Source organism: Taudactylus pleione, unplaced genomic scaffold (assembly GCF_031769625.1).
Source record: "Taudactylus pleione unplaced genomic scaffold, aTauple2 ptg000156l, whole genome shotgun sequence".
Taxonomy (NCBI): Eukaryota; Metazoa; Chordata; class Amphibia; order Anura; family Myobatrachidae; genus Taudactylus; species Taudactylus pleione.
Genome location: NW_028284558.1, coordinates 21,399,640 through 21,418,821, shown reverse-complemented (window position 1 = coordinate 21,418,821; position 19,182 = coordinate 21,399,640). Strand labels below are relative to the sequence as shown.

The 19,182-nt window shown below is 43.8% G+C and overlaps 1 protein-coding gene across 1 annotated transcript in view; it reads right to left on the bottom strand.

The window, feature by feature from the left end:
• KYNU (kynureninase) overlaps positions 1-19,182 on the bottom strand; it is a 163,205-nt gene that overhangs the window by 140,515 nt on the left and 3,508 nt on the right. The window contains exons 2-3 of the mRNA XM_088474915.1: positions 17,187-17,399; positions 15,123-15,243 (exon numbers count right to left, since the gene is read on the bottom strand). Of these exons, the coding sequence (XP_088331041.1) occupies positions 15,123-15,243; positions 17,187-17,355 (290 nt within the window). The 5' untranslated portion in view covers positions 17,356-17,399. The remainder of the gene's footprint in view (positions 1-15,122; positions 15,244-17,186; positions 17,400-19,182) is intronic.

Below are 19,182 nucleotides of genomic sequence, written 5' to 3'. Positions count from 1 at the left end.
CTCCCACCCACCCTTATGTTGTATAAACAGGACATGCACACTTTAACAAATCAATCATTTCAGCGCCAGGGTCTGCCACACAACTGTGGCTGAAATGATTGGTTCGTTTGGGCCCCCACAAAACAAGCTGGCAATTAATGTGTCCCTGCACAAACTGGCTCTACGGAGGCAAGATGTCATCCTCATCCTCCTCATCCACCGATTCCTCACCCTCTTCAGTGTGTACATCCTCATCCTCACAAAGTATTAACTCGTCCCCACTTGAATCCACCACCACAGGTCCCTCTGTACCTTCTGGAGGCTGGTCTCCCTGGAAGAGCTGATAATTCATTTTGATGAACATCATCTTCTCCACATTCTGTGGAAGCAACCTCCTACGCCTTTCGCTGACAAGGTTCCCGGCTGCACTAAACACTCTTTCGGAGTACACACTGGAGGGGGGGGCAACTCAGGTAAAATAGAGCCAGTTTGTACAGGGGCCTCCAAATTGCCTCTTTTTCCTGCCAGTACAGGTATGGACTGTCTGACATGCCTACTTGGATGCTGTCACCGATGTAATCCTCCACCATTCTGTCAATGGTGACAGTATCATATGCAGTGACAGTAGACATGTCAGAAATTGTTGCCAGGTCCTTCAGTCCGGACCAGATGTCCAAACTTGGTCCTGCCTGCCCTGCATCACCGCCAGCGGGTTGCTTAGGATACCTAAGTTTTTTCCTGGCAGCCCCAGTTGCGGGAGAAAATGAAGAAGGAGCCGTTGACGTGTCACGTTCCGCTTCAGCTGACAGTGTGTTCACCAGCAGGTCTTTGCACCTCTGCAGGCTTGTGTCGGCCGGAAAGAGAGACACCACATAGGCTTTAAACCTAGGATCGAGCACGGTGGCCAAAATGTAGTGGTCTGATTTCAACAGATTGACCACCCTGGAATCCTGGCAAAGCGAATGAAGGGCTTCATCCACAAGTCCCACATGCCGAGCGGAATCGCTCCGTCTTAGCTCCTCCTTCACTTTCTCCAGCTGCTTCTGCAAAAGCCTGATGAGGGGAATGACCTGACTCAAGCTGGCAGTGTCTGAACTGACTTCACGTGTGGCAAGTTCGAAGGGCTGAAGAACCTTGCACAACACGGAAATCATTCTCCACTGCGCTTGAGTCAGGTGCATACCCCCTCCTTTGCCTATGTCATAGGTGGATGTATAGGCTTGTATGGCCTTTTGCTGCTCCTCCATCCTCTGAAGCATATAGAGGGTTGAGTTCCACCGCGTCACAACCTCTTGCTTCAGGTGATGGCGGGGCAGGTTCAAGAGTGTTTGCTGGCGCTCCAGTCTTCGGCACGCAGTCGCTGAATGGCGAAAGTGGCCAGAAATTTTTCGGGCCACCCAAAGCGTCTCCTGCACGCCCCTGTCGCTTTTCAGAAAATTCTGCACCACCAAGTTTATTGTGTGAGCAAAACATGGGACGTGCTGGAATTTGCCCAGATGTAATGCCCGCACAATATTGGTGGCGTTGTCAGATATCACAAATCCCCAGGAGAGTCTAAGTGGGGTAAGCCACTGGGCGATGATTTCCCTCAGTTTCTCTAAGAGGTTGTCGGCGGTGTGCCTCTTACTGAAACCGGTGATACACAGCGTAGCCTGCCTTGTAACGAGCTGGCGTTTCTGAGATGCTGATACTGGTGACGCTGCTGCTGTTGCTGCGTAAGGTGATACATCTACCCAGTGGGCTGTCACAGTCATATAGTCCTTAGTCTGCCCTGTTCCACTTGTCCACATGTCCGTGGTTAAGTGGACATTGTGTACAACGGCATTTTTCAGGACACTGAGGACACTTTTTCTGACGTTTCTGTACAGTCTCGGTATCGCCTGCCTAGTGAAGTGGAATCTAGACGGGATTTGGAACCGGGGACACACTACCTCCATCAATTGTCTAAATCCCACTGCACTAATGGCGGATACCGGACGCACGTCTAACACCAACATAGCAGTCAAGGCCTCAGTTATACGTTTTGCTTCAGGATGACTGCTGTCGTACTTCATCCTCCTCGCTAAGGACTGTTGGAGGGTCAATTGTTTAGTAAAAGTAGTGGTGTTCCTACTTCCTCTCTGGGATGATGAACGACTCCCAGCAGCAGCAGCAACAGCAGCAGCGGCAGCAGTAGGCGTAGCAATGCAGGATCCTCCGGAGGAATCCCGGATAGGAGAGTCAGTCATGCCAGTGATATGGCCTGCAGGACTACTTCCGATCCTGACTAAGGAGGAAATTGACGAGGAGGGAGTTGACGGTGTGGTTTGCAGGCGCTTGGATACAACAGGACAACGGGATTTAGGTGTCCCTGGACTGCTTACGGTCTGAGCCAAAGTTTCTGAACTTGACAGTAACTTTTTATGAACGCGCTGCAGGTGCCGTATAAGGGAGGATGTTCCTAGGTGGTTGACGTCCCTACCCCTACTTATTTCACCTTTACATATGGTACATATGGCAAGACAGTTGTTGTCCGGATTTGGATAGAAATATTGCCAGACCAAAGAGGTGGAATGTTTGGTCTTCTGCCCAGGCATGACCGTGATGGGCTTTTTCATCCCACGGACAACAACTGTCTCCCCCGGAGCCTGATTTAAACAAACCACATCACCATCAGAATCCTCCTCGCCAACTTCCTCCTCAGCGCCAGCTACACCAGTATCCTCATCCTGTTGTACTTCAACAGTGACATCTTCAATTTGCATATCAGCAAGTGGACTGTGGGTGCTCCTTTCAGCACTTGCAGGGGGCGTGCAAATGGTGGAAAGAGCCACCTCTTCCCGTCCAGTGCTGGGAAGGTCAGGCATCGCAACCACCACCACACTTGGACTCTCTTTGGGGATTTGTGATATCTTCTTAGAAAGCACAGTTCTTCGCTGTGCTTTTGCCAGCTTAACTCTTTTGATTTTTTTAGTGGGAGGAGTGCTTCCATCGTCATGTGAAGCTGAACCACTAGTCATGAACATACTAGGGATCGACCTTAGCCGTTCCTTGCCACTCCGTGTCGTAAATGGCATATTGGCAAGTTTACGTTTCTCTTCAGCTGATTTAAATGTCTTTTTCAAGGTCATTTTCCTGAACTTTGCCATTTGGGATTGTATGTGCCCTCTACTATGACATTGGGCATCGGCCTTGGCAGACGACGTTGATGGCATGTTATCGTCTATGTCATGACTAGTGGCAGCAGCTTCAGCACTAGGAGGAAGTGGTTCTTGATCTTTCTCTATTTTATTTTTATCGGAGAAAGTTTGGTCCTCCATTTATGTTATATCGATTTGATATATACGTGCGGCTAAACACAGAAAATAAATTTTTTTTTGGTTCGGACTGGAGTGTACTTTGTGGGTTACAGCACCCTTTAACGGTCAAGCCAGCCGGCCCTTTACTTATGACACAGGCGCACGCTTGGCACTACTTTGTTGATGCACGTGCGGCTACTGCGCACACAATTCACAAACACAGAAAATAATTTTTTTTTTGGTTTGGACTGGAGTGTACTTTCGGGGGTTACAGCACCCTTTAACGGTCAAGCCAGCCGGCCCTTTACTTATGACACAGGCGCACGCTTGGCACTACTTTGTTGATGCACGTGCGGCTACTGCGCACACAATTCACAAACACAGAAAATAATTTTTTTTTTGGTTTGGACTGGAGTGTACTTTCGGGGGTTACAGCACCCTTAACGGTCAAGCCAGCCGGCCCTTTACTTATGACACAGGCGCACGCTTGGCACTACTTTGTTGATGCACGTGCGGCTACTGCGCACACAATTCACAAACACAGAAAATAATTTTTTTTTTGGTTTGGACTGGAGTGTACTTGGGGGTTACAGCACCCTTTAACGGTCAAGCCAGCCGGCCCTTTACTTATGACACAGGCGCACGCTTGGCACTACTTTGTTGATGCACGTGCGACTACTGCGCACACAATTCACAAACACAGAAAATAATATTTTTTTTGGTTTGGACTGGAGTGTACTTTCGGGGGTTACAGCACCCTTAACGGTCAAGCCAGCCGGCCCTTTACTTATGACACAGGCGCACGCTTGGCACTACTTTGTTGATGCACGTGCGGCTACTGCGCACACAATTCACAAACACAGAAAATAATTTTTTTTTTGGTTTGGACTGGAGTGTACTTTCGGGGGTTACAGCACCCTTAACGGTCAAGCCAGCCGGCCCTTTACTTATGACACAGGCGCACGCTTGGCACTACTTTGTTGATGCACGTGCGGCTACTGCGCACACAATTCACAAACACAGAAAATAATTTTTTTTTTGGTTTGGACTGGAGTGTACTTTCGGGGGTTACAGCACCCTTAACGGTCAAGCCAGCCGGCCCTTTACTTATGACACAGGCGCACGCTTGGCACTACTTTGTTGATGCACGTGCGGCTACTGCGCACACAATTCACAAACACAGAAAATATATTATTTTTTTAGCACTTGGGGGGAGCACCCCTGATGGACAGAGCACCCCCTGGACAACACTACAGCACTCCTTTAGGACTGGGACACTGCACAGGACTTTGGAGTGGACACAGCCCCTATGGAGAACTGACTGCACAACACAGTCCAGCCAGCCCCTATGGACTTTGAAGTAGTGGACACAGCCCCTATTAACAACAGCAGCACAGCACAACACAGCCAGCCCCTATGGACTTTGAAGTAGTGGACAACAGCAGCACTACACTACACTACACTACACAGCCCTAACTCCCACCCTCCCTCTTCACTGTCCACAGCCGAGTGAGAAAATGGCGCCGACGTGTGTACCTTATATAGGATCCAAAACCCGCGAGACTCGGAAGGCGGGAAGATGACGTTTTGCCTCGATTTCAGATCCGAGTCAGGCGGGAAAAGTCGAGCCTGACTCGGATCGGACTCGGATCGGGGGGGCTCGGGGGGGTTCGGATTTCAGAAATCCGAACCCGCTCACCCCTAATATATATATATATATATATATATATATATATATATATATAGCAATGAATATGGGGGCGCTCAGATAAAAAATAATATTGTGATTCCAACGAAATATAGTAATAAGTGACACTCCTCATATGATCAATGAGTGGCTGCTAATTACACAATAAAGACATGTGCTGGTGTACACATAGAAAAGTCAAACATAGAAAGTCAAGTGTAACATAAGCGCCTAAACGTGTCCAATAAATGTGATAAAATAACTTGTGCAGATAAAGAAAAAATCAACACTACTTATCTGGTGGTATAAACTTCGCTAACATGACCACCATTAGAATTATGGCATATGAAAAAAAAGGAAGATAAATGCAACATAGTGTGTACTGTTTTCAATAGTGCATATGCATGGCTACAATCAGCCTTCTTAGGAACACATCAGTCCCAAAATAAACCCACATCACAAATAATGAAGGGTATAAAACATAAATTTAATTCCACAAATAACGAACAATGGCTAAAAAACACACGTACATGATATATAACAAAAAAGAGCTTATCTGTCCATAAGAGTTATTCAGGTACTGTAGCCCCAACGCGTTTCAGCTCTTATTTACCAGACTTCATCAAGTCACATGCACACACTCTCTCTCTTCCCCCCCCTCCTCTCCCCCAGGTGGCTGATAGATTATGTATGTATATATCTTAATTGTGTTTTGGGGATAATTGTATTTGACAGAGGAAATGTTGCTTGGTCGGGGGGGCCCCTGAGGCATAAGTGTATCGGGCCCCAAGATTTCTGTTGCCAGCCCTGCATACAGTACTTGACAACTCTCTTAGAAGAGTAGACTCGCAAATTTCATAGTCCTACTGAAACCCAAAAGAGAAGGCTAAATGCTTGGATTCATCTTTTCTTTTTTCTGAAGTGTGTGTCATGTCTCACCCATGATGCACAAGGACGCAATTTGAATAATCAAATTTAGTGGGCATGGCCTAATTATGCAAATCACATAATCATTTGTCATGTTCCAGTACTCTACTGTGCAATGTAGCAAATCGCATTCGTCCTGTATAGATAGAGGTAAGGTCCAAAAAGTAAGCAAGTATATTTTATGTATAGGGCCGGATTCTGAGTCGCACACAGCATGCAATGCTGATGTTCATGTACGTAAGTGATTATTTGCAACTAATGCTTTTGTGTGAACTTCTGCGTGCAATAGGCACATTATGTGGTAAAATGGGCAGCCCAGGGATTGTCTGATTTAGTATAACCTCTCTCTGTGTAATTCTGCAGCTCAAAGTACAAGGTGACCGAATCTGAACCCACCCATTCCTCCTGTATGGAGCACATCCATGGACTGACTGTATCCTGCAGTATATAGCTATATGGCACCAAGGTCAAGGCAGGGGGTATATGGGGGTCAGAAAGAAGGGACATGTAAGAAAAAAAAGATAATTCTCTTAAGAGAATTTAGTAAAATGTTTCATCAGAATTTTTAAGGGCAACATAGCCACATTTGAAGGGGTCCCCAACCCAATTTTTCAAGATAGACACCTCTCTTTGCAGCAGTTGTTTATTTTACAGTATGCCCTAGTTCAATGTATTAACCTTGGTAGTGCCTTAGTTAATGGCATGCCCTATAGTAGAGACCAAGGGCCTAGTTCAGAGATTTACGCTAATGCAATTGCAACTGCATTCTCTCACGGATTGCAGATGTTAAATATTCTAATACCTTCCAAAGCACAGCCGAGCATAGGGATGCCCACTGCTACCTTCTTATATCCGCCTGACAACATGCAACAGCGTAAACATAGGGCAGTCATGCTGTATGTAAGTCAAGTCGGACCTACCTCAAACACTGCTGCTCTCCTGACACACGAGAGAGCTCTCATGCTGTGAAGGAGATCACAATGGCTAATTTATGCATGCCCATGAAATGGCATTTAAACAGTGAGACATGCCTGTATTTTTCTAACCACCCCACCATCCCATTTTACCACCACCAAACGCTGACTACCTATGACTCACAAAGTTTTTATTTTTTGACGTTTGGGTGTTACTCGTTCTGAGGTAAAGATTGTTCATTGGGGTGTCTGTAGTTTGTTTTTCTCCTTCATTGGTGTAAAGCAGGCTGCTAGGCCTGCATCTAGCTCTAAAAAATTCTCCCCCCAGGTGCCTTTTTTCATACTGGGGGTTGAGTGGGAGGCTTTTCCTTTGTCAAATGTGGGGTCCTGTATGGGTGAGGACACCTATAAGATTTTAAAAGTTGCATATTAGTGTCTAATTTGCTATTGTAAGTGCACACTTATTTGATCAATGCACACTTATTTGATCAATTGCTGTTGTAAGTGCACACTTATTCGATCCTATGTATTCAAAATGCAACCGCAGAGTGTAAGTAGTACGGCTTTCACACATGCATAATTGCAAACATTTGCTCAATCTGCATAAATATCGGCTTTATGAAAATCAAGGAATCAGGCCCATGTTCATTTTATGCCCCTAATAATAACCTAGTTCAGTTTATGTCACATTGTAGTGCCCCCAGTTCATATTATGATACAGTGTAGTGCCTCAGTTCATATTATGCCACAATTTAATGCCCCAGTTCATATTATGCAACACTATAGTGTCTCTAGTTCATACTGTGCAACATTCAGTGTTCCTTGTGCATTTTATGTGACATTCAGGTTTCCCCAGGTAATATTAAGCCACACTCTGATGCCCCAGTCCATACTTTGTAACATCATTGTGCCTTCAGTTTATATTATGCCAAATTACAGTGCCCCACAGTTCTTATTATGCCACACCAAAGTGCCTCCTTTTTGTATTGTGCCACAATATATAAAGCCCCTAGTTAAGATTATTGTACATTACAGTGACCCCATTTCACATTATGCCACAGTATAGTGCCTTCAGTTAATATTTTTCCACATTACAGTGCCCAAGTTCAGTTAAATTGACCCCAGTTCACTATGCCACATAGTAGTGACCCAGTTCAGATTATGACACATTCCAGTATCTCCAGTACAATATAACATCCACTTACCATTATAGCATCCACTACAGACACCACTCTCTGAAGTATGGGCCTAATTCTGAGTTGCACGCACTTCCAATGTCAGACGCAATTTTTTTTGCATCTGCAGATAGCAATCGTACAGAGGGCCTGATTCAGACTCGCTCGCGAGCGCTGAGCACTCGCAAGCAGGTCGATGTTAGCTCACTGCGCATGCGCACGATGGAGCCGGCTCCGTCGTGCGCATGCGCGAGACCTGGATAGCGATGGCCAAGCCGTCGCTCCGGGTCTCACTACAAAGGGGGCGTGCTGTTGATGGTGAGTGGCAGCACGCCCCCTTTGGTGGGCGTGCCGGGGGCGTGGCTGCCCAGACAGCCTACCGTCTGGGACCGGCCCCACTGACATCAGAAGTGATGTCAGTGGGAGTGCTCTCGGCTCTGATAGAGCCGAAAGCACTCCAGGGCTTGCGGCAACGAGACCCTACCACAAGGGTCTCCTCGCAAGCCCGATGGTCGCGATGGTCTTGACCATCGCGACCATATTTTTGCCCGCTCGCTATATAGCTGTCGGTGGTCACCCACAGCTATGCGAGCGGCCAGGAGGCCGCTCTTAAAAAAGATAAGGACGGCCCTGATTCAGAGCGAGCGCTCTGTCAGAGCATCCGGCTCTGAATCAGGACCAGAGTCAGAGTTACCTTTGAGGCACACAGGAGATGCATGATCTCATAAATGTCTTTAAAATGTATTGGGCATTCCTGTGTGGTAACAGGGAGGTGGCTTAGCGGCTGCAGAGATGGGCCATTTTATAGGTGTGTTATGGGAGTGTCATGGGCGTGTCACTGAAAGCAGTTGCATAAAGAGACAACCAACCACTCACATTGGAGGCTACACTCAGATGGAGAATCTGCACCTTCCAAGGGCTGATGCAAGTTTTGATGGTGTATCTAAAGACCTACCAATCGGTATTTCAGCATCTAGGGAAGCAGAAAGTGGGCGTTTCTATACTTAAACTCAGACCGGTGACTGCCGAATGATTCAGACACAGATACAATCCCTGTCACCAAGCTCACTTCACAAATTAGAGGCCTACTCTCTGACAGTGCCAGGCTCACTGATTACCTCACCTGTTGCCTTGAGGGTAAAATGGGAGCATGGGAGATAGATCATATCAGTTTGGAGCTTTACTGAGAGGGAGAAAGAGAGACCGCCACCTATATGAGCGTTTCCGTGACCCCCTTTTCAGACAAGGCAAAGTGTGGAACCAATTGCTTAGCTAGCAATTCCAGGTAATTCATAGACAACTATATGACCTGGTTTCAGGGGCCCACTAGCCCCCTGGGTCCCCTAGCATAGTACCCCCTGCACCCACTATAGCTACACACAGGTTCATTGACTAAACCTCCTTACTGATAACATAAACATTGTCCAGACCTGCTGTTTTGTAAATGCAAAATAACCCTGTTTTTACAAAATCAAATGTACAGTGTTCATCTTTATTTATATTTACAGCACTGAAATGTATTATAATTATACATAAAACATTTAATCAGGTGCAAGGTTATTGACAGGAACACAACTGTGCATTGCCATTTACCAAAAATGAGAGACCTCTACTGGACAGGTGCAACCAATTTGCATGTGCCGCTCAGGAGAGAACTCTGCTCTGCTCTTTTCTATGTAGAACATGAACAATGTGGAGTGCTGCAGATACCTTGGGAGGGAGGTGCATGCACCTCAGAGGAGGGATACCTATATTTGCCTGGCCTCTTCATCTCCAGGCACTACAGTGGCTGCTCTCCTTCCTCCTATGGTATTTCTGCCACTGGCTTTTGACGCAAGCTGCACTAACCCTTCTCAATGTAAAAGATTCATAAAAGTTAACAAAGAAACATTCACTTAAATTCTCCTCTGCAATAATACACATCCAGTGTACATCTATATAATAAAATCGATTGCTGATAAAAAAATTTAAATCATCAAAATGGAATGTGATGACAGATGGTCTGACTTCTGACCCCTCCCACCTGAATTAGTGACGGGGTGGTGACAGAAAGAAACAGTATGAGAGAAGTGCGTTAGATACTGTAGGTGGTGAGGAAGTGTCAGAAGGAGAGAGTGGAGGAGGGGAGGAGAAAAATGGAGAGAGAAATGGTGGAGACAGAAAGATAATAAATAAATAAATAAATTAATTAATTAAAGCCAGTTAATGTGAGGCATTACAGCCAGTATACTATATTTCAGGTGATTATTATAAGCTCTGTTCTGGAAATCCAGGGAAAATAGTTTAATCAGCTGAGATAATACCATTTTTGCTGCTGGCACCAGGTTCTCTCTGTCCTTTTACATTTGCAACCTGCTGTTAAATGCTATGCAGATACTTCATAATTCCTCACCTTCCCATTTATTGGAGACACTGAAATAATTAATTTTGACATTGTTGAAAAAACTTTGAGGGTTAAAAAAGGTTTTCAAGCATGTCACACGTATTTCAAGATAGCTGCCATTTCTCAGGCCCTTGGTCGGAAGAGTAACATTTCCATAAAGAGAAAATATATTTTAAATTGGTATAGAGTATGACACCTTAAGGATGTCAGAAAGTGCTGAGTTAGTTAGAAAACTTTACATCTAAAAAGTAAAATGTATCTTTCTAACGTTAAACAAATTGTTATGTCTCCTATGTGTACTTGGGTGTCTTAACGTGTATCTAACACTCATGCATTGAGGAGGCAGCCATTTTTGTGTGGACTGAACCAATATTCTGTTCATATGTGTGTACAATGCTGTGGTATACACAAGGTGATAAATAGTAAACATCAGCTGAATCAGTACTGAAGCAAACCAGGCAGTGAGACAGCGGACCGTCCGGTCATGTATGACAGCAGAGGTATATGTGGGATAATACAAGGTTTTCCCTAGAGCTCAGTACTACATGTCTGTGTACTAACACTGTGGCAAGATGGTGCCACCCATGTGCATTAGAACTATCTGTGCCATTTCAGTTAAAGAACCGATGCTTCAGTACAGGAGAATCATGGAGACAGAGCAATAGTGCACTCCATATACCAACATATTTTTGGAGATATAGCATAAGAATTCACTAGGAATCAATTCATGTCCCATGAAATTAGTATCCGTATTTAGAATAGTCTCCTCATAGTTAAGGTACCAATTGTATCCAGCATGTATGGTATAGTTGGTATAGTTATCAGTTCTCTGTGTTGTTGTGAGGAGTTTCTTTAGCAATGTTGGCAGCGCCTTGCAATAATTGTGTCCCCTGTAGCACGGATCTAGTCAGCTGGTAATGGAAAGGAATAGAGTACCAAACAGAGATAAGGTGAAATGGGTTCCTGCTGAGCTGAAGACGGTGGTGGGTAGGTATGCCAGTCACCTGACACTTCTCGCTGTTTGAAATCCCAGCTACAGTATTTCAAAGGACCTTTGAAAAAGCTGTGATTTCACAAAGCAAAACGCTTGCTTAGAGGATAGAGAGAAGTCTTGTTGTGCGATATAGGGCATGCCATGGAGAGTTGGTGCAGCCTGAAAAAAGCCCTGTAACTGGGACTGGGCACAGGTAATGAGTGTGGATGAGAAACGCAGATCTTGTGTAGAAGTCATATTGGGAGCAGGGCAGGTGCAAAGTTTCTGGGCGCCCTAGGTAACATTTTACCTACTGCCCCAATTCATAATAAGCCGTACATCTGTGCCACAAATTAATTATATGCCACACAGCAGTATCCCCAATTCACAATTATGCTACACATCAATTCCTCCAATACATAATATGCCACATGTGTGCTCCCAATACATAATATGCAACACATTTGTGCCCTCAATACATAATATTCCACCCATTTGTGACCCCAATACCCCCCAATGCAAATGCCACACAGTCTACACCAAATTTATTGTATGCCACACAGCCATGAAATATGCCATACATTGCCCCAATATATATGACACATTTGCCCCAAATTCTTTATAAGCCATACAGCTGTGCCACAATACATTATCCACACATCCATGCCCCAACATATATTTATGTCACACATCTGTGCTCCAATATATGTCAGCACCAATTTACCCCCCCCACATACACATATACTAACCCTTTTAGTACTCATTAACACACACACACCTTTCCAGGACTCATTAACACACATGCACATGCATTCACCCTGCCATCAGTCATTAACACACACACTGCCAGAGCTCATTAACCCCCACACACACTCACCCTGCCAGTGCTCAATAAAATCAACCCCCCCACACACACTCACTAACCATGACTGCACTCATTAAACACCCCAGAAACACTCACCCTGCCATAATTTGTTAACCATCCCACAAACACTCAACCTGCCAGCACCCATTAAACCCCCACACACTCACCCTGCCAGCACTAATTAACCTCGCTCCACATACACTCACTAACCATGACTGCACTCATTAAACACCCCAGAAACACTCACCCTGCCATAATTCGTTAACCATCCCACACACACTCAACCTGCCAGCACCCATTAAACCCCCACACACTCACCCTGCCAGCACTAGTTAACCTCGCTCCACATACACTCACCCTGCCAGCACTCATTAAACCCCCACACACTCACACTCACCCTGCCAACACTCATTAAGCTCCCACACACACAAACTCACCCTGCCAGCACTCATTTAACCTCACACAGACACTTACCCTGCCAGCAATTATTAAACCCCCCACACCCTGCCAGCACTCATTAAACCCCACCACACACACATACCCACTCACTCTGCCAGCAATCATTAACCCCACACATACACAGACTAAACCTGTCATCACTCAGTAAATATCGTTAATGATATAATTCAATGATGTCAGCGGCAGCATCCCTGAATATGCACATCCTGACGATATTGCCATGTTGGCCTGCATGTTCAGGCGATGAAGGATATTGCTAACGATCCGGAGGAGCGCGCATCGTTAATGATATCTTGCATACACATTGGACGATATTGTGAACGATTGAAGCATAACGATATCGTTATCGTTCAATCATTCACAATATTGGCCAGTGTGTACGCGACATAACAATAACTTTCTAATCGGCCAGGGTTCAAATAAATCCATAGGGGAAACCAACTGGGTAGCTCTTAATCACCAGCAACTTTAACTAAATACATTGCTTTTCCTTTTTGACTTCCCATCAATGTGCTTTGTGCATTTATAAATCAAAGACACAAAAAAATAAAGCAGCACTTTCTCCTCACAGAACCAGCTTGTATCTAGGAATATTCCCAACTCAAGTAAAGTTCTTACATGTAGTATGGTACAGTACAAAGAATCTGCACATCTCCTAATGATAACCTAGGTTCCACTGTACACAATGACATACCAGCAATATGGTCTGTAAGATAATGGAGATATATGGTTGTCTCCATTGCCCTTGGTTATGATGCAGCTTTCCTATGCGCTCTGTATTTGATATAGTAGTAACCCAAGGCGTGATTGAAAGCATAGAAGAAAGATGAACAAAATCCCCCCCCCCCCAATAAAAAAAATATGCTCTGCAAAACTTGCATAGTACCAGGCATACAATAAATAAAACTCATTTAAATGTAGAAAATTAGTTTGCTTTAAAATTAATAGCGTGTTGACAATATAATATTTTATTACTTGAATTATCTAATGTTGGATGTTAATGCCATCTGCTATTCACTAAAATTAATTATATAAAATGAAGCTAATTTTTTAGTTTTTGTTTGTTTTCTAGATAACACTAATTACATATTCAGCCGTGATATCTGTTTGTTACTGATGATTGATCCATCTGAATATTAATAACATTTATTTATATAGTGCCATCATGCTCTATAACACTTTACAGACTGATCAGTTCCACTCAATAACATAAAGTGTTAAACATTATTAAAAGCCTAATGTGGCTTCTAAAAAAGGAGAGATAATGAGTGTTGACTTTCCTTCACCTCTACTTTCCCTGTCACCACTCTTTGTATTGGACATGTAATTATTATGTAGTGCTGTGATAGGAACTGCTGGTGGGCTGCAAGTGCAGTTAATGGGTTTAGGTACTTCAGGCTTGTGATGGCTGAAATTGCTCTACACCCTTTGTACATAGTTTCAGCCTTTATTTCCAGGAATCCTTTTGATCATCTAAGGTGACCTTGGTATTAGAAAGGTTTGTAGAGAAATGCTAAATGTTTGGATGTAACAAAACGATAGACATGAAAATGTCCCCTCCTGGCGTTACATAGTGTGCCCTCATGCCTATCTATCTAGTCAGTATGGGAGAGAAGCAGCACAGATAGCTATTCTCTAACAGGTCTTTACTAGTACATGTTGTGCACTGAAACACTACCATTGATTTTTTTTCGATCTCTCGAGAAATAAGATTATTCCTCTTATAAAAGTTTTTGCAGATAATAAATACCGAAAAAATACCTGCCTTAGTGCCCTCCTGGATGGGACACTCACAGGACTTATTTCAAGTAAATAAACGACTCAGTATTCTACTGGAATGGTGATCTGACGTTTCAGTCCTTTAATCAGACTTTCCTCAGGGACACAGTGGGAAAGTCTGATTAAAGTACTGAAATTATGGATCATTCTTCACTTTCTGTTCATGTAAAACAATAGTGATGGTGATTTCTAAACTAAGAAATTGTAATATGCCAATTTTGTGAAGTTTTTAGTAATCTCGCTTTAGTATATCTTAAAAAAAAGGCAAAATAAAATGTAGAAGATCAGTGATTTTATAGAGTGATAACTGGAAGATAATGCATCGTAGGCTGCTCCCCCTCCCACATGAGACATCATAACATCATGAATAGGGGGCCGGATCAACCACCAGGACTATGAAGCTGAGCTCCCAGTGTGATCTAAGGATGCGCAGGGTGGCTCTCTGGCGGATCTGCAGGCTGCAGTTTGCAGTTCTAGGCACAGTGCAAGCCAAATATAGATGCCAAGGGCCTTGCACCCTTGGCAGCAGCACACCCCTCACAAATGTGTTTAGAATGCTACTTTTTTGGTAAATATAGCCTGTTCCTCTTTCAGTTATGCTACAACAGCTATATGTGGTACTAATGCAACTGTACAAAAAAAAGTCCAGAGTAATATCTCACAATGGTGCACTATTATAGCAATGTGTTTAATCAATACCTACATTTTTGCCCACTTGTCCAGTTCTTCATCAATATAGGGTTTAACATTCTTTGGTAAAAGCCCAAGAGAGTTGCCACAGAGATATATACAGTTGTCCTCTTCATTAACAAGAGATTTATCTGCTGGATTAAATATATGTCACAAAATAAGCACAAACTAATATTTATAAAAATATACATAGCAATAAGAGAGAGGAATTAAATTCAGGGCAATATGCTGGGAATTTACTGGGCTTAATTTGTAATATTGCTTTTAGTTTTGGGAATTAGATCTTTTATGGTGTATCTATTTTATTTTTGTTTTCTTATTTTCTTTCTTCCTGTAAGGAATCATACTGCTCAAGGATCTTTATGATTGATTGACCAATATAAGTAAGAAAAGCACTACATAGTGGTTGCTGACTATGATCACTGTAACAGTATATATTGTTTTGTTACAATTTTATAGTTTTTTGCCTTTACATCTGCTGAGCAGTTGAAAGTGTTGAAAGTGGGGAGTAATTGATGGAATAGTAAATGGGAAGAGGCTCGTTTTGCAAGTTTCCCCTTGGGTGCTAAAACAGCTTATGCCACCACTTGATCAGCTCTGCATCATTCAGTAGCAGTGGGCACCTTTATTGGTTTCACTAAGGGATACTATGTTGGTCCAAAATGCTGGGCATCTGAATCACCCCAGCTCACTGCTTACTGTAAGTGCACCATAAAACAACATTTAATTTGCGGTCTGTAGTTGATCTTATGTCCAATTCTAAATCATGCCAATAATGGTCACGGAACAGTAACCTGATAGCCAAAAGGGATGAGGGGAACACAGCCAGAATATATAAGCAGTGCCAGTCACTGCAAATGCTCAGAAGAGCAGGACAGGGGCTCGGGAGGGTGTGTGGCACTTAAACCAATCATCACCTCTTTACCACATGGTAGATGTATCTCTGCTATGGAGGTTGTTGTGCCACTGGTTCACACATCACAACTAAGGGATCTAAGCACTAAGCCTTGGAGAGAGATAAAGTGGATGGAGATAAAGTACCAACCAATCAGCTCCTAACTGTTATTTTTCAAATACAATCTGTAAAATGACAGGAGCTGATTGGTCGGTACTTTGGTCCTGATTCAGACCTCGTCGCAAGGCTGTGTTTGCACGCAGCCTGCCGATGTTTTCAATCTGTGCATGCCTACAAGACGCAGTGTGCATGCGCAAACCAGTCCATGCGATCGGGAAGCATTTGCTCCCTGTACACAGACGCTTCACAAACATGAGTGACAGGACGAGCTGTTTGTGGGTGGTGACAGGGGGTGGCCGATGGTAACGGGTGTGGTGGTGCGGACACAGGCGTGTCTGTGCATCTGAACGCCGTTTCAGGAGCGTGCATAATTAAGATGCATTGTCAGCGTACACATCACATGGCTGAATTACACACAGCAGCACTCGCAGTGCTTGCGGTAGGGTATGGTCAGCCACATGTGGTGCATATGGGTCCGATGTTACTCGATGTTACTGATTGTTTAATACACTTCCTGGACATGACGTATGTTACTAAGGGAAAGTGGGTGTCTTGTGTCAGGCTGGTGGGCATCTAAATACATACCTCGATCGCACGGCAAGACATAGTGGGCTTGCTAATGTCTTGCTAGCGATCGCGGGATTTGCATACTTTGGCTGCTGACGGCTGTGTGCAAACGCAGCCTAGCGAATGGTCTGAATCAGGCCCTCTATCTCCATCCACTTTATCTCTCTCCAAAGCTTAGTACATAGATTGAAATATATAAAATACCATATGATCACTCTTATGCAAATAAGGAGCTGCACAATGGACAGAATAGGATTGAGGATGCCTCCAGATAAACACACAACATCTAAAACTGACGGGACAAAAAACATGTTCAGTGTGTAACCCTTTCCGACTGACGGTCATGTAGACTGGGAATATTTTGCCCCAAAGTTTACTAGTTTAAAACTTTAAATACAGTACAGAAGCTCAGATTTCTGATAATATTTCATTTTTACAGCCAAACAACGGTAGAATCAAAGCCAAATACTCCAAAATCATATTAATGTGTCTTACTTGTTGGCAAGTCCTTCTTCTTTGGAATATGAAAACATTGCTTAAGATGCTTTAATTCATCTTCATTATCTAAGTGAAGAGCCAGCTTCTCACAGAGCACACTACATCCTAGCTGAGATGCAATGTTTTCTAACATTGTTACAGGTGATATATGAGACAATATACTCATGATGACTGAGGGTAGGAAGCTGAACGGGGGTCTTAAAACACGACCTGAAATGCAGAAATAGCTACATCACACTCAATGCAACATTTGTAGCAAAACCACTCTCTGCCAGAACAAGTTATACAATTCTTATATAGAAGTTTTTCTGTGACAGATTCCACTTTTACCTGGGAAAAAAGTTTATGCCTTTTGAAAGTAGCAAGAACTGCAATGCACATACAAAATAGTGATTTTTGTTACTTGGAAACAGTCTTGCAACTTGAACCTTTATATGGAATGCCAAAAAGATTTTTTTTTAATTGGTCTTTTTTTCTCTCCAGAACTCTCCTGGCTCCCCAGGCATCGGGGTGGCTGAGAGGTCTCCGGAGAGAAATCAGAGGCTTTGCCCCATGGCTCAGTTTCTCGATTTGAAGAGGAAAAAAAACAACACACAGCTAAAATGCTGACAAAGCCATAGCAATCTTAAAACATGAGGAAAGCAGATTGGATGGGATTTTATAAAAACATATAGGAAAGCTTAAAGCTGGAGATATATCATTTAGTTACAGGCAACCACATAATAAAGCAATAGTAGTTTGACGTTTCCCTTCAAATACACTATATTCCTCTTTAAATAAATTTCCAGCTTGTTAGTGTTGCTGTCTTCAGAAGTGACTACAATTAGATAATACAAAAATAAATAAATATTAGTACCATGCCTAGAACAAGAATAGGGTGCTGCATCTTAATTAAAAGATAAGTAGCTTATTTTGGTCTGCAGATATATATGTATGCCCAGAGCTAGTTACGTAGTCTTTTTGGTGCCCTGTGCCAGAAAGAGCATTGGCGCCCCCCTCATTTTTCAAAGGGACATAATGCACCCAAAAAAGGGCCATGGCTTCATGGGGAAGGGCCAGTGAAGAGATAGGGGAGGCCAGGAGATGCTGGGGATGAAATAAGAGGAAGCTACAAGCAAGAATGATAATAAACAGGAATTTGACAGGCCCAAACAACGCCCCTTGACCAGTGGTGCCCTGTGTGATGGCTCCGGCCAAACACTACCTAGCTACGGCCCTGTGTATGCCCTAACCTATTCTCTAATCGCCCCAAACAACCCACAGCTTATGCGTCTAAGACCTGCTCAGTTTTGTACCAAAAATGTGTCTTATGGTGCATACACACGTAGCGATAAAAATGAATGATTTGAACAATAACGATATAGTTCATATTGTTATCATTCTAATCATTCATTTTTTGGTCCCAACCAACCCACCAATGACCAGCGTTGCGCAGGCACATATGGATGATAGCAATATCATCCATCGGCCGTGCATGCAGGCCAACCTGCTCGATATCAGGTTACTATAGGGACCCGTGATCATTGATCGCGGGTCGCTATAGTCATTGGTGAGTTGGTGGTGTGCTGGATGATCGATATTGATCATCCAGCACACCAGGGAGGGTGCAGGACGATCAGACAACAAAATCGTTATCGCTGTCTGATCGCACCATAAGTCATATCACTAATGTGACAAAAGTACAATGCATGAGTACCCTGAACATTGGCGGTGGCATTGCATGCATAAGTGGTGTGCGATTCAGTTGCTAACTTGGGAAAAAAGGCAAAAGACTGAGGACCGATAGGAGTGACCCGCGCCATGCAGCCCACCACGCAGCGCTGTGCTTAATCTGTGATTTTATACCAACAATCCTGATCACTCATTACACTGTAAGTGACTTAGCATGCTGCTATAGTGTGATATAGACACAAAATTAAGATATACAGTAGGTACAGTATGAATGTCCGAGAATCGCTACCTGCGGTGGAGCAACCAAGTTGCATCTCGCTCC